This window comes from Protobothrops mucrosquamatus, unplaced genomic scaffold, assembly GCF_001527695.2.
Source record: "Protobothrops mucrosquamatus isolate PMUCROS unplaced genomic scaffold, P.Mucros_1.0 scaffold45, whole genome shotgun sequence".
NCBI lineage: Eukaryota > Metazoa > Chordata > Lepidosauria > Squamata > Viperidae > Protobothrops > Protobothrops mucrosquamatus.
The window spans coordinates 2,523,589-2,549,068 of NW_015386427.1; the positions used below are offsets into that span (position 1 = coordinate 2,523,589).

At 34.8% G+C, this 25,480-nt stretch overlaps 1 protein-coding gene across 1 annotated transcript in view; it reads right to left on the minus strand.

Annotated features, from left to right (window-relative positions):
- The window catches only part of CDK6 (cyclin dependent kinase 6), a 109,059-nt gene that overhangs the window by 64,650 nt on the left and 18,929 nt on the right, over positions 1-25,480 (minus strand). The window contains exons 3-4 of the mRNA XM_015811570.1: positions 11,348-11,483; positions 1,715-1,882 (exon numbers count right to left, since the gene is read on the minus strand). Coding sequence (XP_015667056.1) covers positions 1,715-1,882; positions 11,348-11,483 — 304 coding nt within the window. The remainder of the gene's footprint in view (positions 1-1,714; positions 1,883-11,347; positions 11,484-25,480) is intronic.

A 25,480-nucleotide genomic window follows, 5' to 3' on the forward strand; every position in this document is an offset into this window, starting at 1 on the left:
TCATGTGAGGAGAAAAAAATCTTCAAAATATTTTTCTTTATGGCTTTAGAGACGAGTCATGTTTCTGTCTTTTTTCTTTGCTATTAAAAACTTTGCTATTGCTATTAAAGTGCCTTATGACTATTATTCCTTCCATAACAACTCTCTGTGTATTCTGAGCATTCATTCTATTGGTCAGGGAAATGCAAATGACAGCCATATACCTAAGTGGCCTATCTACCTGAAGAATGTTTTATTACTGAGGGAGAAAGTATTAGAGATTAAATGCCCTGAAATTATTTGTTTGAAGCATCCCAGTAGGGTTAGACCAGGTTTTTTTACACCAGTTTATTTTAATTTTTCATTTTATTCCATTAGAAGAATCCTTTTCTTAAGACAGAATGAGGGTGAATATTATCTTGGGAATTGGCCGATATTTCTGTAAATAATTCTTGGAGCTTCTCTAACTGCATTTCTGTTCTCCACTGTAGGAATAACATGGAGTTCACATGTCATTTAGTCATAGCAAAAGGCCTCCCAAGAGTCTTTTTATACCATCATTGTGTATGCGTTCTTGTACAACAATTTATCTTGAGAGATTAACAATGTTTTATTTCTTCTTCCATGTTAAAGCAATTATTTCACATTAAGATACGACTAAGTTAATTTTTTGGAGGAGAACCCAAAGGTGCTTTTTCAAAAGGCAATTGGATTTTCTTTGTTTTTCCTTGAAGACATTTTGCTTCTCATCTAAGAAACTTCTTCAGAAGTCAGAACTGAAGAAGCTTCTTGGATAAGAAGCAAAATGTCAAGGAAAAACAAAGAAAATAAAGTTGCCTCTTGAAAAAAAGCACCTTTGGGATGACTAAGAATCTCCACAGGCATTTTGGAGGAGAATATCTTGACATAATTTTTCATTTTTACTTGGGACTGGTATTTTTCTAATTTTCATGTTCTTGGACTTCTTCTTGTCTAAGGTAGGATTAGAACCTAGTCCTACTGCCCCAGCTCTCTAATTCTTTATATATACTATCTAATTGATGGTGTACAACTCTTCAGCAATAAGTATGCTGAGAGGAGAGCTCAAGCAGCAATTGGGAAATTACACTGAATTGCATTTACACCTTTAAAATGCATTTCTTATTAATATGTTCACCTAAAGATTATTGTAAAACCATTTCTTACCATACTATTTTTCTTATTCCATTTTGTTTTCTTCAGACAAATCCATAACTCATGTATTTTATTTGTGCATTTTCTGTGCTAACTCATGTATTTTATTTGTGCATTTACCACTACATACCTTAAAATAGTTGCAAATCTCTTTCTAAGTGTTATCTCTTTCAGGGTTCAAGCCAGACTTCTTTATATAATGTTTTCTAAACAGACTACATGAGTCAGGTTGATAGAAATAAGTCAAATTCATAAACTACAATAACTGGGTTCATATGTATGACTAAACCAAAAAAGAAAAAAATTATATGAATTCATCCAAAATTTAATATCTCCCCTCACTAATTACTATACACATAGCTAATTGTATTAAATGCCAATGGTGTATGTAGGTGCTTCCATCAAGGTAGAAGCAATTTAATGAAATCAAAAATATGAAAAAGATAATATGCAAAATATCCACTTTTGCACAGATAATTTTTTCATACTGATAAAATTGCATTTATACAAAACCAAATAGTGGAATTAGATTAAAAAATAAGCAAAATATATTGAAACTTACCACAGAAGTAAGAGCCATCTGAAAACTATAGATTCGCGCAAGGCCAAAGTCAGCTAATTTTATTTGTCCACTGCTGGTGACTAGAATGTTTTGGGGCTTTAAATCACGGTGGACCACTCTGTGTGAATGCAGAAAATCAAGGCCTCTCAGCAGCTGAAACATCATATCCTAAGAGAAAATTTGATAAAAAGAAGCAAAAATGTTAAGATTTTGGAATACCACACATCAAAAAGTGAACCTATTTCAAAGCAATGGAATTAACTGGCAAATATACACAATATTATACGCACCCATACATTAATTTTACAAAAGACTTTAACAAATCCTGTGTGAAGATAAATTAATGTTCAGCCTCAATTTCCATATTTCTTTTTATTGATTGGCTGAAAAAATATTTAAGAATGTTATGTAATGGTTAATAGTTATTTCTTCTGCTGCTTTTATGAAATTATATTTACTACAGTCATTTGACAAGATAAAAGACATTTTGCATTGTTTTCATTCCATGTTGAAAATAAATATGAAAATTATGCATTACATAATTAACTAGAATCTTCTAATTAATGATGCCATCAAAAGATTTTTTTTAATTTGGTTAAAGGCCAATATTTATACATGTTATTTTTACAAATCATCTTAGCAAATAATTTTGAGAGTAACTGATCCATATTTTATAAATACTACTAAAGGGCTGTATTACAATTTCAGTTTAGTAGGCTACATGAAAACAAAGAAATGTAACACATTTAAATCATGGCTTAGCATGATGTATGAAGGTCTGTCTTCTAAATATTAGGACAACCAGAACTAAAGATTAATGGAGAAAATGCAAAATTATATGAATGAAACATGGAATTGTATCTCATTCCTTTTCATCCTGATTCAAACAACATTCTGTTGTATATTGGTGATTTGTTAACATAAAATAACATTGGCTGATTTAATGTTACCGTTCAGAGAACCCAATCCTAGATGATCTCCCCAAGCAATAATGTTTACTTAATGAAGTTAAGTGTATATCTGAAAATGCATTTGTCGAATTATTCTGTTAATTATTGTTAACATTTAAGAGATGGCATATGCTGAAAGCATTCTTCTTACTGGAAGAGAAAGACATGGTGATAGGGCCAAAATTCAGTTTTGCTTCCTAACAGCTGTTTATGGACATCACATAAATGCATCCACTTGTTTAACCTCAAGGACAATGTCTAGAGATACTAAACGCTACCAGCACACTTCCTCTGTCTCCAGTGGTCATTTCCTCTCTGGTTTAAGTTGCATGACAGCATGTGACAACAGATATTAATGGAGGCAATGCTGTGCCAATATCTCTCAAATTGCTTTGATGGCGGCTGCAGGCTGCCTGCTTGGCCACCCAGCCAAGACCTCACATGAAACATGGCAAGGGGCCCACAGTTCTATTCACTAACAAGGCAGCTGGTCAGTGATTAGGAAGCTGAGATAATGCTCCAAAGGGGAACATGCTTTTGCAAGCAGCTTCAGGCTCAGGAGCTGAAATTTGCTCAAATACAGCATTTGCACTTTCCTTCTCTCCCCCCCCCCCCAGATTAAGAGTGACTTGAACACCAGCAAAGAACAATTTCTTAGCAGATCAGCATGATAAAATTGTAACGAGGTAAACAAAGAACTGTCATCCTTAAAAAATTCAATTTCTAAAGACAAACCAAACAAAAAATTGAGCAGAACCTTTGAGTTAGGAAAATAGATTTGGATTCCAATTGCAAAGAAATTGAATATAAGACAATGTAATACTGACTGGCAGCATAGCCTTTGCCTTTGAAATATTGCCTAGCTTCTCAGTCCAAGATAAACACCACTTCAAAGGGTGCAAGGAGTTACCTTTTATCTACATATACTTTGTGAGGATTTTTTTGCTCTAATATTCTTCCAATGTCTTCTAATAAATGGAGCATGGATAAGCACCTGCCGTTCTTTTTCCCTATTTAATACCAACATATAATAAATTGGCTAGGAAACAAACACCAAGCCCTTTCCTTCCCATGGATCTTTTTCTTGGAAAGTATAAAAGAAGAGACATCATAGTGAAAGAAATAGAAAGAAGAATTCTCCTTCCATCCTTCTCAAAGAGTGGTAGACACTCACTTAGTCTCTTTTATCTAGATAATTGTATCTAGTTACAAGATCAGAATTCTTTTTTCTTTGTCTGCATTGACTTAACAGTAGCCAGTCATGGTTATTAAAACATGAAAAACAAACTAGCAAATCAAGGAATTGTTGCAATTGGTGAGAAGTTAGGATATTACCCCTCTACAAATTACTCAGTGGAAAATGAATATGGAGGGTTAAAACAGATGCTGTAGTTTGGCAAACAGCTTTAAACAAATTGAAGTACCTCTACTACATCAGAACCTAAGTAACCTTTCATTTACTCATGCCAATTAAAAATAAAAACAACCACCCACCAATCAGAGAGTCTACCACACGAAAGTATGCACTGTTGCAAAATGCCACTCAATGAATTGGAAGCAAATGGTATATTTAGAAAAGCAAATGAAAGGGGCCAGGCATCACTATCAAAAGAGTGCTGTTCTCTTTTGTGCCTCAGATACTAAACAGATTTACTGTGTGCCCTGCAAACTCATGAGCTTCTGCTTGCTGTGACACATTTCCATGCCATGTAAACCCTTCTTATGCATAGCCAGAAAAAAAGAGGTCTCTCTAGTATGTCTTTCCTATGGCTAAGGAAAAGACAAGATAATGACTTTCCAGCCCATTGCACTCATATAATGTTCTCTTTAATCACTCAAGGGTGGTCTTTGTTATCTATACTAGAAAACTATTTTTGATTTTGCAATTCACAATGCAGCATGACTTCACTAACTATATTAGGGTTATTTGCAACAGCAAAAATGAACAAAAAAAAGCCTAAGACTTAAGGCAGAAGTGTGAGAAGCACAGACCACATGCAGTTTCTTTCTGTTGCCTCTAAGCCTTTCTTGGGTAAGAGTGGAGTTGGTGAGTTTTAAAGGGCAAAATAGGTATTTAAAGGGCTCAAGGTAATCCTTTCACCCATTTACATCTTGAACCCCAAGCTAAGCCACTTCCTAGACTTCATTGCTTTTTGAGTACAACGCTGACATGTCATACCATGTGCAGTTGGAAAATTAATAGAATGATGACTGGTTGAAGAAGGTTCTATAGATTGTTCTGAGAACTCATATTTTCATGAGTTGTAGGCTTCAATTTGCTAAGTAAGTTTCAGCAATCTGGACAGTTTTTACATTCTCCTTTTTTTAAAGCAATTTTCTGTTCCCTGAAGACGAAATTGCCTAAACTATCTCTACAAATGATTGCTACATATGTATAAGTGGGAAATAGGTCTAAATTCAAGGTGTTTTCAAAGAGAAAAGCTATGAAAATATTTTTTTTAATAAAAAGACCGTACATGTGCTTGGACACAATTACATTTTAGAAAATAAGTCCTGAAAAAGATAAAAGATGGACAAGGGTCGATCTGTCAACATTTCTAAATTCTGGCAGTTTTCAGTACTTTAATGGGATATTATATATATATATATATATTTGTATTAATTTTTATATGAGGGAAACTTCTTTAACAAAGTGTTGATCCAGCTAGCTCAATGTCTAATTTGTAGATATTTCCTCAAGAACTCTAGTAATCTCTTACAAGCATAAAAATATGAAAACATACTGAGATAGAATATTTCTTATTATATAGGCAAAGGCAAGGTAAATATATAATATGAATCAGCATGGATTATCTGCAATCAAACATTTAAGAGAGAGATAGGAATGACAAGAGGTTTGGAGTGCCAAAAAGTCTTCCAGCTTTAGCCTTATATATAGAGAACATGAACTGTGTGACAAGGACCTTTATCAGTAGATACACTACAAAGTAGCACAAGAGTAACCATTTTATCTAGTCACATGTGAACTAATCCTGTTGGCTAGCAATTGCCTTTTGACCTTTTTTCCTTGTTTTTTTTTTAATTGACAATTCTTATATGCTACTCTCTTCAGTTTAGCACTGAATGGAAACTAGTGGGGAATTATAACTCAGTTCCTGCTTGTTCCATAGCTATGTGCCCAACTTTGGCTTTATAGAAATATTGCATCCGTAGGAAGCATAAGGTTGAGGCATCAATATAAGCTCCTTCAATGGAAACAAGACTACTGGCTGCAGAACAATATTTGCATCTGCTTCCATTCCTCTCACCCAACTCTAGTCTGGAGTCAGTGTTCTGCATCTTGATATGTGGTTTGAGGGGGAGCCTTTTTCATGGATGCTGGGAACTGGTTTCATCATAGTGGTAACTGAGAAAAGAACACCCAAAGATAATAAAACACATATTTAGGGGAGGTTCGATTTCCCACAAGTCATTTCTTTCAAGATTTCCTCTGTTTCAGTCTGTGTTGTTTCTCACTGAGTGACAGACCTGTGTATGAAATACTTCGGTAATATGAAGCATATGCTCCTAGCACACTGTTGTTTGCCTTTTAGCTTCAAAATTAGTCTTTCCAATTTAAATGCATGAAAGACATCTGTATACTTTCATTAGAGTCTTTTCATTTATATAACATCCTATCCATTCTTTTAGAACTGGTTTGGTTAAACTGTAGGATACAGAGTTGGAAGAAGTACAATCAGAATTCATCCTCCCCTCTCTCTTAAATTCTTGCTCCAGTTATCCAAGAGAAATATTTATTAAAGCCAACTTTTATACATGTATAAAATCTTTGCACCTATAGCATATAGAAGCCTCTAATCTAGAAGTATGTAAGAATTGTTAATTGTGAGAGAACAATCATGATTATAATGCTTGAAGTCCAGCTGTTGAAAGACATAGATTAGTTAAAAGCCCTAAATAGAGAATAACAATTTTGTGGGGAGATTGAGAATTGAATAAAGGTCAAATAAAGAACCAGTCAAGAGTCAAAGAGATAAAAGAAACCAGGGCTCAGGGTTGAAATGAGGGGTCCTTGGTGTTCTCTGAGTTTGGTTGTTTTCTTGCAGATGTTTACGCAAACTAGGTAACACCATCAGTGCTAGTGTCCTGAGGATACTAGCACCAATGATGTTATCCTATTTGGGTAATGAAACATCTGCAAGAAAACAACCAAGCTCAGAGAGTACCAAGGACCCTTCAAATATAAAAAAGAGTGCAGAAAAATAAGAGAATAAGGAGGAGTAATTTGAAGGACAAATAAATAGAAAATGTGGTCCATGCTTATGTTTGAATTTATTTTGCAAAGATATTGAATTTTTTTTTAGTGTAAATGAGATTCCATCTCAACCAAAATAGTGGATTTTATGCTTTGTTTTAATTAAATTATATCTATCAAATCATGATCTCATTATAATATTTTATACTATGGAAATGCTCTGCTGTATTAGTCTAGTATCGCCGATAGTGGGTTTAGTGATATATGGATATTATCATGACACAGAAGAAGGTATGTGATTAGGTTGTAAGCATTTCATTTGACTTGTAAAATATTCTGTTTAACTTTCACTGGCAGATTAACAATTTAATCAGCATAGTTGCTGATGCTTAATCATCCAGAAAGAGACATAATTCAATAGTTGAGCACACAGTATGAGCTCCAGGGTCATTCTCTGGTTTTCCACTGACAGCTGGTAGCAACAATATTAAGCTGGATAGACCAGTCACTGAACATGGTCTGAAGCACTTAGGTAGTCCTCAATTTACAACCATAGTTGGTACCGTAAATTTCATTGTTCAATGGCGCAATTGTACGCATGGCATCACATGATCACACTTGATTTTATAATCTTTTTTGCCATTTTTGTTAAGTGAATCATTATAGTTGTTAAATAAGATACAAGATCACAATTTGCAACCTTCCCTGCCAGTTTTCCCATTGATTTTGCTTGTTGGCAGCCAGTTGGGAAATTTGTAAATGGCAATCATGTAATCCCAGGACCATGCAACTATTATAAATATGAGCAATTGCTTGGATTATGATCATATGACTGTGAGGATGCTGTGATAGTCATGAGTGCGAGGACCAGTTATAAGTCATTTTTAAAAATCAAATTGTAATTTCAAATCATTACTAAATGAATGGCCATAAATCCAGGATTATCTGTAATTGTTTCTTCAACTTTGTTCTGTTTCTTCAACCTAGTTCTGTAACTGACCTTTACTCAACCCTCAATCTTCCACACAAAATTGCTTTCTTCATACTTGGAGCTTGAAGTGATTTATGCCTTCAGCTAGATTTCAAACATGCTAACTACTATTCACTCACAATTATAATTCTTCTACATTAGAGACTTCTATGGACTTCCAAAAGTTCCTATACAGTCAAGGCATATTATTTCTGAAGTCAAATACGAGATTGTTTCCTAGCTATCTGTAGTCACAGCAACAATCAAAACCCTTGAAAACAAAATGTACTTGATATGTTAGTTGGGTCCAGGCATCATGATAAAAATCCTTTTGCTCTTTGTTTTTTCTTCTCTGATGCAGATTGAAGTACTTTAGATGATTTTGCTTACCAACAGCTTTAACCATCAAATTCTGGTTAATGTTAACCACTGTTTGTTGAAAACAAGCCAACGTAAAACTGTGAGTTATGCAGTTGGCTTGCTTAAACAAATAAGAAGTTATTTGAAAACAGAAGGAAATATTATGAACACTTTCACATGACCAATGACAGAGAAGCAGAAAATCTGATTACATAAGACTAAAATATGGTCTAACATGATATGTCACCAAAAATATTTCAAAGCTGATATATATCTAAAAATAATAGAGTGATACTTCTCTACTGAAATTATTGTATGTCTTTAGTATGGATGTGCAGTAAGTAAATTCTTGAATGCTTTACCACATTAAAAATAATGAGATTTTTTTCTCAGATCTTACTCTGCATGCATACTGATATGGCAAAAAGTAGAAGAAAAACCAAAAATACATCCACTCCCCAAAGAGAGAGAGAGAGAGAGAGAGAAGAGGACAGAATTTTTCTATTCTAAAGAAATGCCATTTCAGAAGAATTTTAACTGGGTAGTTTTTTTTCCCTTAACTGCTTGATCTTTTAGGTTCTGCAATATTAGGCCCACCTTACTGGAGTGAAAATAATTTAATCGGCCAAATGTTTAAAGGATTAATCACCCAAACAGTACAGCTCTGTATTTCATTTATGTTTCCATGCATTATTTTCTGTTTGCAGTCAGCTATATTCTAACTCCAATAATGTGTGCCTTTGTCTGGGCTTCCCTCAGTAGTTAAAATCATTCTCAAAATGAAGGAAGTTCTATTTGGTTAGATTTGAAACTTAAAGAACCAGAAAGTGGAATAACATGGTGATTGTACAACATAGCAACAAAAAAGGGGCAAAGTATACATTTTTTATAAATTTGGGAAGAAACAAACATAAGAGAATTTGTTTGGATTTTTCCCTCCATTGATGTCATCCTCAGGAGTCTGTTAAAGGGTTAACCTCAAAGACTATTCGACTTCAGTGGGAAAGCTGCAAGTTATGTAGAAGCTTAGAAAAGAAGTACTTATAATCATCACTTCCTCCTTTTTAACATATTTTCAAAGATTTCTGGAACAACTTGCATGGATATGAAAATTCATATATATATATATATATATATATATATATATATATATACACACACATACATATATCCTTGGGCCCACTTCATTTCCCCACATTTCAAATTCTTACATACATGTGCAATAAGATTCTTGAACATCTACTAAAACAATATACAGCATGGAAACCAGGTTAAATAACATAAAATGTATAACTTAGTATCTAACTCTAATAAAACATCTATGCCATAGAGTTGCTAAATATTCTTGCTTTTGAATGCACTCTTAATATACAAGGGCTCTACAACATCTGGATTCAAAAGGGAAAATATGATTTGGAGCATATACAGAGCATATACAAATTCTGCCTGCGGCCAACTACTCAAAAAGCAACGATCTGGGGGAAAAAGACAAAGCTTCCTTTAAGAAACAGCTAACAAATATGAAATGTACATCAATGTGTGCTCCGAATCACCTTTTCCTTTTTGAATCAGGATATGTTGGAAAAGTCATGCCACTAACAAAACAAAAAACAAATCACAACTTTTTTTCTAACATTTAGTGACAGAATCCCAGGGGACTCTGTTACTTAAAAATTCTAGAATATTTTGCAGACAGTTTTGATTTTCTCATCCCCACCTAGCAGTATACACTAATATAGGAAAAATATATCAATTAAGAGATAACAAAATCATAGATAATCATATCAAAATCATATGGCAGATGTTTATACTGTCTCCACTGCTTCATCTGATTCAGCATTTTCATTTTACTATAAGTAGCAGCAAGCCTTTTAAACTACAGAAGGAAATGCCTCCAGGACCTGGAATCTTCATGCAAAACATGATCTTCACCACTGGTCTGTAGTTCCTTCCTTTTAGCAGTTAATAATAAACACTCTGGCATTTCAAACATAAAAAGAACTGGTTTTTTTAGCATAAGCGCACGTGTTATGGCAATCTTCTCCTCTGGTTCCTTGTTCTTTGTAACTGATGGATAAAATGCATACACTACCAATTGCACTTGGTGAGAAACCCCAATTTGTCAACAACATGAATTATAGTTTGATTAAATATAATAATAATAATAATGATGATGATGACGATGATGATGTTGGAAGGGACCTTGGAGGTCATCTAGTCCAACCCTGTTCAGGCAGGAAACCCTATACCAGTCATGGCAAACGTTTTAGAGACCGAGTGCCCAAACTGCAACCCAAAACCCACTTATGTATTGTTGGGTGCTGGGTGGGTGTGGCCCATTGGGTGGGCGTGGCTGCGGTGGTAACGACAGACTGGGTGGGATTAAAAAGTTCAATCAATCAATTCCAACTTTGTGAGATCTTTTTTTTTCCTGTGAGAAGTTGAAATTGATCGAGTGATTGAACCTTTTTTTTTTTTGCACACGGTGGCAGAGGCCTAAAGTGAAAAGGTTTTATAAAACCCAGCTGAAGGCCTAGAACTGGGGCGATGGCGCACATGCCCATAGAAAGGGCTCTGCGTGCCACCTGGGGCACCCATGCCATAGGTTCACCACCACGGCCCTATACCATTTCAGACAAATGGCTGTCCAGTCTCTTCTTAAGAACTTCCAGTGTTCGAGCATTCACAACTTCTGGAGGCAAGTTGTTCTACTGATTAATTGGTTCTAACTGTCAGGAATTTTCTCTTTAGTTCTAGGTTGCTTCTCTCCTTGATTAGTTTCCATCCATTGCTTCTAGTCCTGCTCTCAGGTACTTTGGAGAATAGCTTGACTCCCTCTTCTTTGTGGCAACCCCTGAGATATTCGAACACTGCTATATCATGTCACCCCTCATCCTTCTCTTCATTAAAGTAGACATACCCAATTCCAGCAACTGTTCCTTATATCCTTTTGTACGTAATTCTCTCTGTTGCTCTGTTTCTTCTTAATCAAGCTATGAAACTACAGCTAGTTAGCTACATCTAACTTGGTACATATTTCCTCAAAAAAGCTTTTTATTAAATATATATTTCAACAATTTATACATTTAATAAAATGCTTATGTACAAACTCTTCTGCCTCCCTCCCCTTTTGATACCTTTATAGTTTCACTAGGAACACCGGGCTCTGGAACTTTATTCAAGTAAGTGGTCAAGTCTTGATCAACATGTTCAAACACCAGTGTTAATTTCGTCTCTCGTTCAGTTCGGGATACTGTGCATACATCAAATAACCTAAGAAGGATGAAAAAGAAAAATGGGTAGGAATCATTAGAAGAACAATGTATCTTTTTACAACAAATGAAACTTACAAAAGAAAAAAAACCTGTATTGAATTCACTCCATTCCAGATCAGAACATATAACAGGGGATCTAGATAGCCAAACTTCTTCATATAATAAAACTGAATTTTTATTGTTTTATATTGTATTTTTATTGTACATTTTCCCCACAAGGAATAATATAATGAGTCATGAAGCAGCTGACAACAATAAGTTCTAGCTTCTGCATTGAGTATCAAACAAACCATGAATATCGGGACAAAATTTTCATGTCAAAATGCATTGAGTACCAAATTTGATGAATTTCAAAGCAGCTGAGTACCAACATACCACTGTATATATTTTTAAAGAAGTTGTGGCAAAGAGTATATTGGTTTGTCTGAATGCTAGAGTAACTGGATTATTATACTTTTAGTTAAAATACAAGCTTTTGAATAGTATTCTGTTCAAAGGGGAGGGAAGAATTCTGGAAAGGAAAAAATAATCTGTGATGGGGTATCTAACCTTGGTGACTTTGAGACCTGTGGACTTCAACTGCCATGCTGCCTAGGGATTTCTGGGAGCTGAAGTCCACAAGTCTTAAAAGTGCCAAAGTTGGGCACCTCTGATCCATGACTTAGATGTTCCAAACTGCTCATTTAAGTTAGTCCTACATTATTAGATCATCTTCATATAAAATCTGAATTACAAATTATCTGACCCTAGAAACTATGACCTCCATAAAAATTGTAAAAGTAGATCCTTCATCACAGATGAGATAAAGAAATAAGGCAGATTTTATTGCAATTTCATGTGTGTGTTTTAATTTTCCAATGTCCTAAACATCCCTTAAAAACATACTGGTGATGACCAATGTAAAAATGAAGCTTACCAATTGAAAGATTAACAATTATGCCATTTGATATTATCCGATCCTATTATCCTAAACAATACATTCAATTTCCAGGGAACATAATTTGAAACAATTATTTTCTGTCTCACATCTAAACAGCACTTCTGAACAATTTACAATCTTTCAAGCATGGAAGCCTTTTGCAGGCCAAAGGATAAGGATCCAACTTTCTGTTCATTGTAAAAATTCTTAACTTTTCTTGAGAAGGAATTTGTATAGTTTCTGCATATCCAGACCACTTTACATTAAAGTCTTTAATTAAGGTTAAATATCTGACATCTTAAAGGAGTTTAATCATTTGCAGTGTTTTATGGAGGTCATTTACTTCAGTACACACAAACATAGAGAGATAGGAAGATAAGAAAACCCAATATAAACATTGGAAAATATTTCCAGATGAATGTTTCTGTTTAACAATGCTTATTTAATTTTTAAACACCTTTTTTTAACCAAGTACTAATAAACTGGCAAAGGTACACTTTTGGCTCATGCAAGATTTTTTAAAAGAATCCATTGTGAAGGGTATAAATATATCAACATTCTTCATACTTCTTAAAGAACAATAACAATCTTATAACAAGCTTTTTAACTGAAAGAGTTCTACTTTTTAACTCTAGATTACAATTTGTTATGACATTTTCTTCAAAGTAAGAATTGTGTTCTTAAATTTCTTTCTTAAAATGTTATCACACTATTTTAATAGTATATGTTAATAAACAAGGTTAGTCATAAGAATCATGACTTCTAATAGAAATAACAGTATGGCTTAGAACATTTTGACTTTGGGGAAATATGACTGGTGTTCCATGGATGGCTTCCTGGGTTCACCTAATTGGGCAGTACTTTTATACAAATATATTGAGAAGCAGGAGCACCAAATCATCTCATAATATAAACTGCCTCAGCATAGCAATAATCTCCTTCTGGAAATGGTTATCCAGGAGAAATCATTATTGTTCAATTAAGTTTATCTAGAAGATACTATGATCAATGGGACTGGACACTGGCTAGATCCAGGAAACCTAAAGTATTTTACTTCATTTGTCCATCTCCAAGAATGAGATTGTACTTCAGGTCATCTCAAAGACCAACTGAGGTAATTTATGTTCCAAGATCAGGCTTAAATTTGGATCTTTCCTATTTTTATTGTTTAAGATCACAAAGAATACAGAAATATGAATCAGGAATTAGATTAATACATATTAATTACAGATAATCCTACATTTATGACCATAATCGAGCCCACAATTTCATTCATAAATCATGACAGTCATAAAGTGGCAGTTGTTGTGAATATGGAGGTCATAAAACAAATACTGCAGTCATTAAGCAAGCCCATTGTTTGCAAAGGTACCATTTTTGCCAGAAACTGAAAGTAAATGCTGGTTTCCAGCAAAATTGCAGTCACATGATTATGAGGTGCAGCAAACAGTCATAAATGTGGATTGGTTACTGAGCACTCAAAATGTGATCACATGTAAGCCCATGACCACAGGAGAAGCCTGGACATCAGAAGTTCAAATCCAGGTCATAAGCCCATTTTCGGAGTCATAACTTCAAACAATCACTAAGTGACCGGTTGCAAGTTAAGAACTATCTATATTCATTTTCAAATCATCATAGTCTGGCAATCATTATCTATAGAAAATTAATATGCCACCTACTCAAGCAACTCTAAACAACATGCAATAAAAACATTAAATCTCAAATAATAATAAAATAAGATAAAATATGACATTTATTGCTCTTAAATTACAATCTTTTTAACCAAACATTTGCTAAAAAAAGAACCATAGTTACTAAGTAAGTGATCTTTAAAAGTAATAGGGTGGGGACTGACCTAACTTCAGGGGGCATATTATTCCAGGGAGCAGAAGTTACAACAGGTTTTTATAAGCTATGAACTTTAAAGAACATGGACCAAATTATATATATGCATATGCATGTAATGTGCACACAAGAAAGTATTTTCAGTAGTGACTACAATGTCGTAAGGAAGGAAAACAGCAGCAAGTGTAAAGTGGGCCTACATGACAAATGTAATTCATAATCCTGAAGTGTTCTTCTCTCCAGGGGAGTTGGTTGTTGCTATTGAAAATACGACACAAATAATTTTAGAACTTGTAAAATACATTAGCTTTTGTTAGCATGTATTCCAGAGTGGCTGCCATTAAAACACGTGGACATGTTTTAAAATGAAAAAAAAACTGAGTAAAGAATTGAAATCAAAGATATACAATTTTGTAAGTGAAATTTAGAAGTATTGTGTGTTAGTTGGAAAACAATAAAAAAGAAATTGGAACAATATTTATATATAATGCTTTTAGTAGTTTTTCCTCTTTTTTCATTTTTGTATTTTTAAACACCAAATAGTGGAAACTGGCATTTAGCTCAGATATTTAATTCTTACTTACATTGTTAAAACTATTTAGTGTGTGCTTAAATGTAACTTCATGTTTTCCATAGCTAATTTCCAATCAATGATACAATGAGTATTAGTCTTGGTAATTCTTTTGTCTACTTATAAATATATAATTGATGTTTCTACATCAATTCATTTTTTTTGCTTATTTGTTCTTTGTTTTTCCTTTTAAAAATAAGATATATTTGAAAAACATGTGGTTATAAAAATTAGTTTGTGGCTAACTAGCTTTTCATAAGCTTTTTATTACTGAATGATACATTACAAGTCTGTCCTGATCAATTTTTTCTATGTTCATAGCCCATTATTCCCAAGGTTTTGAAAACATAGTCAGTAAAACAGATGTGAGCAGATACTGAAAATGGTGGGGGACTGTTTTTCTGTACATCTTATTAGTAAAGTTGAAAGATAAGTTAAGGTTTCTATATATGTAGTCCTAGCTTAATGCTAATAACTGGGACCAAAATTTCTCTCAGTAAGCAATATGATAATAAGTGCAATGTCAGCTTCTTAACAATGACAGTTTTGGCAATCCCTGATTACTAGTAACTGAATCACCGTGGGTCATTAAGTGAGTGTGATTTTGATTCTGTGATTCTGATTTCCTTATAGTTCCACCACTGACTTTGCTTGTAGGATGCAGTTAGGGAATGTCTCTTGTCCCACTTCTTGGGGGAAGGGATGAGAAAAGGAAGGAAAAAGGGGGAGAGGGAAACTGCAGAACTGGGGATTCACTTTTACGACAGAGAAGCTGGTTGTGGGATTAAGCTATTTGCAAGATTACTCTGGAAATGACCACCATAGGAAAGAAGCAGCTAAGAAATAGCCAGACAGCACTTGACAGTGTAAAAGAAAGATGGGGGAACCAATAAGACAAGACTGGAAAACAACAAAAAAATAGTACTTTCTACTACATCAGGAGGCTCACAGAGTACTCCCTTACTTAAGAATATGTCTGCTACCTTAAGAAAAGAAGGTCTGCTTCCTCCCCTAAGAGGCCTGAATAAAGACAAGGTTCACCTCCCTCTATGTTAACCACCAAGGCCCAAACTCCCAAACAATTACAAAGCACAGAGGCAAATAAAAAGAAAATCCACTCAATAACTATGTTGTAGGGACTATTACTTCCGTTTTTCACTCATCTCTCCATAGAACATTCCTCAAGAAATCTGGAACATTATTGTGCTACCTTTTAGCCAACCTGGACAAAGATCGACAACATTTTTCTTAAAGAAATGGCTTCTTCCTTGCTAGACTGTATTAATTACATTTTCCCCACTACTTTTCTTTTTTTTAATATATTTTTATTACAAGTTTTTTTCTTAATATAAAGTACAAATACAAATAAAGGCCATGGGAAAAAAGGGTATAGAAGAGATAGAAAGGGGTAAAAATAAAAAAAAAATACCGGTGGTTTTCAACTTTTTTTTGATTCAGTAAGATACAAAATGAAATTGTAATATGTCACCTCTCCTGTGGGAGTTGCATTGGTTGACGATTTGCTTCCAGGTGCAATTCAAGGTGAAGATTGTCACCTTTCATGGCCTGGGACCAGGTTATCTGAGGGACCGTCTCTTGCCGGTCATATCCACCCGACTCACTAGAACGGCAAGGAATGTTGTGGGTACATCTGGCAGGACCCAGAAGAGGTCCATAGTGGCTCCCTCCCTCTGGTACATTATCCCTCCAGAAATTAGGCTGGCCCCCTTTTCTGACACTATTTCATTAAGATCCTGAAGATCTGAGTAGACAGTTATATAAATGATCTAAAATAAAATAAATACAAAATAACTATTTAATTATAGTAACTATTAGCCATTTCCATAGCAATAATCCACCTAACTGTCAAAACCCAAAGTCGAAATTTGGGTTTTTTCTCTTTCACATGAAAAGTCCAGAAGCAGTTTCCAAGTAACAACAAAACAATTTACATTCTTGTCTCTAATTATTGCAGCCAACTTCGCCATCTCCACCAGTTCCATTATTTTTTCAAACCATTCCTCCATTGTAGAAGTTAATGCTTCTTTCAATTTCTGGGTATATAGAATTCTTGCAACCGCCAACATGTATAGCAACAAAGTTTCATTTTTTTCTATTTCTTTGTCTAATAGTATAGTCCTAATAAAAAGTTTTTTTAAAAGATTTTTTAAAGATTTTTTTAAAGTCCATTTTTAAAGATTTCTAAATTACACCATGGATCTGTATCCACTACTTTGTCACATGTCCACCAGATATGATAAAAAAGTACCCTCCTTACACTGGCATTTCCAACAAATATTTGAAACACTCTTATATGTCTCTGAAGATTTATCTATTGCTATAGAAATGGCTAGTAGTTATCATAGGTACATCATTTTATAGAATGCCCACTATTTTTTTGATGGTAAGTCATAAATACTGACTTTATCAAAAGTGAAAGAGGCTGGAAGATCCTTGCATTGTTGTAGTGATTTCTCAGTCTTGAGAACATTCACTAATATTCCTCATCTTTTTTTATTTCAAGAGTATGTCTCTGTGGATCAACGGAAATACTTTAGAAATATTTGTATAGTGCATATTTTCTATATAATTAAGCATCAATATTATTATTTATGAAGCAGCAAAAAACGTACATTTAAAAATTGGTGGCAACTGCTTCATTGTAGTGAAGACAGTCAAAGTTTGTTACAGTCCACTCTGATTATCAAATCAACAGCTTCCGGTAAAGATGGCCAATTGACGACACGCCCAGGGAGAGATTCCCTCAGGCTCCCTGAAGGGTTTTTCTTCAGATTCAAGTTATTCTCCAGATTTCAAGTTATTAACAGAAGGAACCAGCATTCCTTTAGTTTATACAACTCTCCTGGATTAGGGAGAGTCCTAGAATCAGCCCACAAAATCCTCTAGTAGACAAGGTCTGCTAGTAGCTTCAGGAGCTGTGCTTCAGAGCGAGCAGTGAGCCAGCAGCTGGGGGTTGGAGCTGCAATCACTTCATTGTTGCAAAAGCAACTGTTTTGGAATTTATTTTTCAAACAAACAATTTGTGCCTTTCATTTCTTAATCAATTTTAATAACTATTAATCTTTATTAAGCTAACACAGGCTCTCTTTAGCCACAGCTTGTTATTCCTTTTTGAAGGTCTGCGCCATTTTGGGGGTTTCTTAACTGTTAAAAAACAAGGAAGAGAATTGCTGAAAGCAAGCTAAAATAAGGAAGCGTCAAGTTGGTTTTTTTAAACTTTGATGGAGAAATATAAGGTAGAAAGTTGTGGTTTTAGTTTACTATTTTTAAGTAATTTGTAACTTGGTCTGTGGATGGTTAAAACTCTCTGATTTATATGAATCCTGACTGTGCACTAATTTTTAAGTGATTTACAAAAAAAATTACTCTTTGACTAAAAAGGAAGTTAAGAAGATGGAGGAGCAAATTATCAGAGGCGTATTTGAAAAAAGATTAAATAAAAACCTACCAGTTTATAGGCTAGCTATGTTCTAAAGATGCTAAAAACTACTCAAACTACTTCATATATGCAATTATGTGCAGAAAACTCACAAACGACTGAGGCAATTTCACAAGTAGCTGACAATGCAAAAGATACAATTGCAATTTTGGAATATAAACCTGACACCAATCTTCATTATGATGTTTTAAATATAAACCTCACAACACAATTGAAAGAAAAGCTCCAAGAAAATTTGCAACTTTCAAGAGGACAAGTCTGGGACTTTTTCTTCATGGATACTAGCAAGGTTGAGAAATCTTTGAGAAATATAGAAGTTTATAATTGCTTGATAGACATTCCAGATAAAAATATTTTATTTTATGAAGAAAAGCTGGAAAAAGTGACTTAATTAGTTAATTGAAATTAGGATGTATTTTCATCAGTGATATATGTAATTGAAAGAAAGTTTTAATGTAAAGTGGGGTTGAAAATGCATTTCTTTATATATATATAATGCTTAAGTAATTCCTAAAGCTTGCAAAATATTATTGAAAGTGTATTTGAAAGTATCTAGGTTAAGAGGAAGTTAAAAACATGTATTTGTTTAAAGAAAAGTTTAGAGTCTTAAAATAGATGTATACAAGAAGAATAATTAGAGGATACCTTAGGAGTAATTTAAATTTAATGAGTTGGAATTTTATTGCTCTGTTGTATGTAACTGAAACAACGTTTTAATGTAGCTTGTGTTTTGTTTTTGTTTATAAAATGAGTTTGAAAATGGTCCTTCATATATAATTTTTGAGTAATTTTTAAAGCTTGTAAAATATTACTGAAAGTTAATTTTAAAGTATGTTTGTTAACAGGAAGTCAAAAAACATGTATTAGAACTTATTGATGTTAGAAATGTTTTTAAAGAAACATCTAGTGTTTTAAAATAGATGGGAAAAGTAAAGTTAAAGAATCTGAAAGAATATAGTGAATTTTGTAAATATAAATGATGATAGTTTATAAAGATTATTAAGTGCAAACAGAAATATATATTATTTCTGCAAGGAATAAAAAGCAGAGATGGTTAAATTGATTACTTTATTCAAAGAGAATATATTTAATTATGTTTTTTATTTGGAAATCGCTTCTGGAGTTTGTGCTTGTGATGGAAAAAATGAAAACTTTGGTTTTGCTGATTAGATAGATTTGTTGTTATAGAAATGGCTAGTATATATTAATGTGTAAAATAAAACGTTGAGGTTGTTATGTTGTTATCTTTTATTATGGTAAAAAGAGTCAAAAGTCAATGCCTTTTTTTTTCTTTTTCCCCTTTTACCTTCCATTTTCTTTTCCCCTTCCTTCTTCCTTCCCCTATTGACCCTAGGCATGTCCTTATTTGAACTGACCAGGTAGGTGGGCATAATTATTATTTCACATTAGCCCACAGCATGTTGAATGACTTTATGAAGTCAATGGAACAAGCAACAACCCATTATTTGTTCAACTCCCTTAATGTATATCAGTTTAACTTAGATGACGTTGTAATATTTAGTGACTAAATATCAGATCTGCAAGAATTCAAAAAATCCAAAGAGCTACCACCTTTTCAAAGAACTAAAAATATACAGAATGTCTGAATATCTGATTCATATATTAAAACGTATTTTGGAGAGATTTGAGGACTATAAAAATAAAAGCAATACAAAGTTCATCATCAGTGAATACATATCATTGCCATTAATATATTTCTGAATATATCCCCTGCTTTCCCTTCATTTCTCTTGATCCTTTCTATTTCCTTTGAACCCAGAAAGCTCTTGTATAATAACAACGCATTACTAATAGTTTACTTATGTAGCCACCCAACTGCCCGGCTAACCTCTGAATATAGAAGAAGGGCGTATGGGTGCTCTTCCTCCTCCTTGTTTGGAAAACTTATCTGAAATATCCTGTTCTTATCCTCTTCTAATGCCAATGTTTGAATTAGCACCAAAAGTCAACAAACCTTTACTGCAGCAGATAACATTATTTTCCAGTTTGGCTTCTTATGAAAATGCACTGTTAGAATATAGAGAGGAGAAATATAACTATTTATTTCCTGAACAATTCCTTTTGAGTTGTTGATATTATCAGCTGTGGTTACCTTCTGGATTGCATTTTTGATGCGGTAGAAGAAAAATATGGCTGGGAGATTTCCGCCCTTCCCCATGAGATTCACTTTTGTGGTGCTCAAGGATTCCACTTTCCCTTTTACAGAATATAACTATTGGCAAAATTATTCAAACATTTGATTAGTTTGTCATAAATATAGAGGTGAGACCTCTATGATAATCATTTGAGTTCAAAGAAGAGATGCTGTTGTGCATTTCATCTTGGATGTGGAAATGGATTTGCAATCCCAGTCTGGAAGCAGAATCTAACACATTAGGAGCACTGGCAATTCACTATTGTACTAATTCTAGTAATTGTGATGATGCTCACGATTTTATATCAGGTTTTGGTGGTGTTTATTTTCAAAGCTAATGGAGACTTCATAGGTGTCAGACCCAAGCCCAGAGCCTAGACAGACAGATCTGATCGACTTAAATCTTTTATTTGCTTATATCTAATAGACCAAATATAGCCACATTAAAGCTGTAACCCTCTACCCTAAAATATATTCTGAGAGATTCTAGGGTGTAGCTACACTGAACCTCTTTCCCCTTCCCCTTCATCTCTTAATATGAGCCTCTTTCTGGAAAAGCTCTGGATTGTCAAAAGTCTCCTATGCTCTTGCAGTTGCACATTTCATTACATAGCAAAAAATTCCCCAGCGGGTTCTATCAGCAGCTGAAGCTTCTATTTCCATTGGCTGTGTTACAATGGTATAGGGTTTCTCCTAAAGCTACTTTATAATGCTTGTGTAATCAACCTTGAGTTGTCTTCCCAGAATCTAGTACATTGTAGAGCAGGGGTCTTCAAACTTGGCCCTTTTATGACTTGTGGACTTCAACTCCCAAAATTCCTCAGCCAAGTTGAAGTTAAAGTCCACAAGTTATAAAAGGGCCAAGTTTGAAGACCCCTGTTATGGAGCCATTGAAGAGGCATATAGTGGTCATCCATTCTGATGATGTGTCCCACCAATCTCATCTGGGCTCTCATAATCAGTGACGCAATGCTAGTGGACTCTGCATGATTCAACACCTTCAGGTTGGAGACATGGTTTTGCGAATAAACGCTGAGGATGAAACCCAGAATGTACATGTGAACTTTCTCCAGATGTTTGATGTGCTTTGGTATATTGTCCAAGACTCAAATCCATATAGGAAAGAAAGGATAACCACAACTCTCTAGAATTTCAGCTTTGTGGAGAGATTGAGGTTGTGTTGATTAAGCACTCTGATATGCAGCTAGCCCAGTGCATAGCTGGCCTTGCTGATCTTGGAGTCAATTTCTTTATGCAAAGATCCAAGTATTGAGTATTGAAACGAAGCTTCCCAAGTATTTTAAGTTGTTTACATTTGTCAATTAGGTGCCACCAATATTGGTATTTGGCATGATGTTGTAAATTATTTCAATCTTTTTCAGGTTGATAGTCAGGTCAGATACTATAAAAGAGTGAGAATTTGTTCAGCATCAACTGTAGATCAACTGCACCCAGTTGATCTACAGTCATCAGCAAAGCAAGTTTCTTGAATAATTTTTGGAAGTATTTTGTCCATGTGTCCAAGTTGCAAAGATTAATGAGAAAGATGTCCAATTGGTACCTGATATACATATCTCCCTTCCCCACTATTCAGCCATAACTGAAGAAACTTCTTGGATGACAAGTGAAACATTTTCAAAGGAAAAAACCAAGAAAGTCCGGTTGTCTTTTGAAAAACACCTTTCGGACAACCATTACTTGAATGATTGAGCATCTCCATAGACATTTTCTCCTTTAGACCCCGGACAGCACATGACAACATACAAGCAAAGAACAGATTGAACAGGACTGAGGTTAGCATACATGCCTGTTTTACCTTATTGGAAATAGCAAATACAGCTGATGAATCACTTGTACTCTTCTGTAAAGAATATGTCCTATCATTCTGTCATGGAACAGCTGAATCAATTTCACAAATTTCCTTGGGCATCTATAATGTCTACCTGTTTACAGTGTCAAATGCATTTGTCAGGTCAATGAAGACATAGTAAAGAGGCTTGCTCTGCTCAATACACTACTCCTGGATTTGCCTGTAATCCATTTTAGCCAAAAACCACACTGCATGTCTGCAGTTGCCTTTCTGAGACAGTGACAAGTCTGTTGAGGAGAATGTGGGCAAAGATCTTGTCTGCAATGGACAGCAATAAGATAGTTCTATAATTTCCAGTCTGATTTGCTTCTCTTATTTTTACAACCACAAAACTGGCATTGTGGAAGCCATAAGACATCTCCTCTGTTGATCAAATGTCTTCCAATATATCTTGGAATACTTGAAAGGCATTTGAATCTGTATTTAGAAAGACAATAAAACTGACTTTATGGCACTGATGAACTCTTTGGTGACATGCATATCTGCATAGCATTCTACCTGCTCATCCTTCCTGTGCCATCACTTGTCCTGCATTTCTCACAGTTCTGTTTGTACATTCGACTGCAGGTTCTTAAAGTGCTCTTGCTTTGAGACAGATGATGGGGTCATTCTGCTAATCTCCATAGCCTTGTTGCAGGGTTGCTGAAATGGTCTTATAGGTTTCATCAAACCAGTCTCAATGCAAACTTGGGTTTCAGTGCAAGTAGTTTTTGCAGTGTGCATGATGACATCTTTAAATTGCATCCATGTTTCAGAACAGGTTCCTACAAGTAGTAAATTGCCATTAGTTTTTCATTAACTACATCTTGGAATCATTGGACTTGGACTTGGATTGGATCTTGTAGCTTATCAATACAGGAATGCCCTTCTGAAAGATCTTTGTTGCTTACAATATAAAGGAACTATGTGTAGGTTGAGGCCTGTGATTTGTCCAGCAATCAGCACCTTACATGGCACAGATAGTGGTGACATCTTTAAGACTGTGCTGATGTACTATAACATAGCCACATGGGTACCAATATTTAAACCTGGGGTGGATCCAGGAAATTTTGTACTTGTCTGCAAGTCTGAACATTGTGTTAGTGATGCACAGATTGTGCTCAGCAAATTTGTTCAGAAGTAGCAGGCCGTTGCTATTTAGTTTTCCCATCTCATTATTCCCAAGGACTCCATCCCAGTTGTTCCTTCTATTTCCATTCTAGCGATGAAATCACTGATTGACAAGTTTGACCCTGGCACGGGTTATTTAAATGATCTGGTCCAAGTCCTTATAAAAATCTTGTCTTTGTCTGAACTCAGAGAGTTGGTGTTTAGATGCTGGCAATGATGATATAATGATAATGATGATATACTGGGACATGCTAAGAGAAAGAGGAACTTCATATTGTGTTCATTTATTCCAGTGAGAATAGAGATATTCTTTAGCAAAGATTGCAAAACCTACTCTGTGAGTCTTATTGTCAGACTATGGTTCCCCTTTCCAATAGAAACGTATTACAACTCACTGCTTCTTGTAATGAATCCTCATCTGCAAACCTGGTCTCTGAGTTGTGACTGCAGCAATATCAAGTCTATAATGGCAAAGTTCAACTGCTATATGTGCTGTTTGTCTTTCAGGCTTGGCCACCTTCTTTCTATACAACAAGGTGTGGGCATTCCAGGCTGTGAAAAAAAATATTCTTTATTTTTCTTGGTGCTCAATTCCTAAGGAAATGATCTACCAACATGGTTAGCCAGTCAGATGTTATGGAGCAGGTAATGTTTAGGGTAACTTTTTTATCCCCTTCCTCATGCAAGGGTAGACACTGCTTTTCTCGAAAGGACTACCAGTTTCACTGGATGCTGCTGGACACCTCTTGGTATCCTGGGTATTGAGATGAATGACCACTGGTTCAAAGGCCATCTACATGTAGGTTTGTGACTATATGTTGTTTTGCCCCATCGCTGCTAAACAAATTAGGTTTGGATTAAAATGATTTGCAGTCCATTTGTCATTTCGCCCCATCACTGTTAAACAAATTAGGTTCAGATTAAAATGATTTGCAGATGTGTTATAGATGAAAATGAACTGCACAACAGAAACCTATGCATGATAGAGTTCTAAGTGGAACCAGGACAGTTCCACTCTCTTGACAGAAGGACCTTAATCCAGTGGGACAACTGTTATAGCTAGAACAGTGCAGTGGATGACTAGGATGTCTAAGTGTCTTGTCAAGCTATTGTGCTCCACAATGCCTTCTGTGCTTGATTCTTGGATTGTTGACTGGTTTCCTCCGCTCAATCTGTCAGGGCTGACTTCATAAATGAGAATAAAGAAATCCCTTACCCATCAGCTTTCCTTACCTAGTTTGGCCTGTTTGCCAAGATATTCTACTGGAGTGTAGCTCCAAGTAGTTGTAGCCACTGCATGCGCTACAGCTATTTGGAATCACAGTTAAGAATTGAACGGGGGGGGGGGGGGAGAACCAAAGGTGACTGAGCAGACCTAAAAAGTGCACAGCAGGTCCTCCACTAGAGGTGCTATCCCTCCTCCAAAACACAATATATCGAGCAGGGATATTTTGTTGTATATTTATTTCATAATTCATATTTATTTTAAATTATAATTTAAAATTATTTGTTTGTTTGTTTGTTTGATTTCTATAGCCATCTATCTCTGCAAATAATTCTGGGCATCTCACAGTTAAAAAATATAATGAACAATATAATTCAAGAATATAATGAAATTATAATTTCATTATGTATTTTGTAACTTAGACATAAGTTGTACTTCAAATTTTGTGAAGCTTACTTCCAAATGAATGCATATAAGATTTTGCAGCATGATAAAACCATGTCATCATTGGCTGTGTGCAGTGCAAGAAATTATGTGGCATTCCTCTAATAAAAGTATCTTTCTCTGCTGTAAATTAGATATGAACAGAGAAGCAGATCAGTAATGAATTAGGAGAAGACCGGGCACTGGCAGGCCAAGTAAGAAAAATGAAGACAAGGGAAGGGTAATATGTTTATTAGACAAGAGGAATGGAACAAGGGCAATATATGAAAAGGGTATGCAAGCTCCAACTACACTAACCTTGCTGAAGCTAAACAAACTAGTACTAATTAACGGGAAGTTATTTAAGACTAAATCACTAATTTCACACATTGCACTAAATCAGACTTGTGTTAT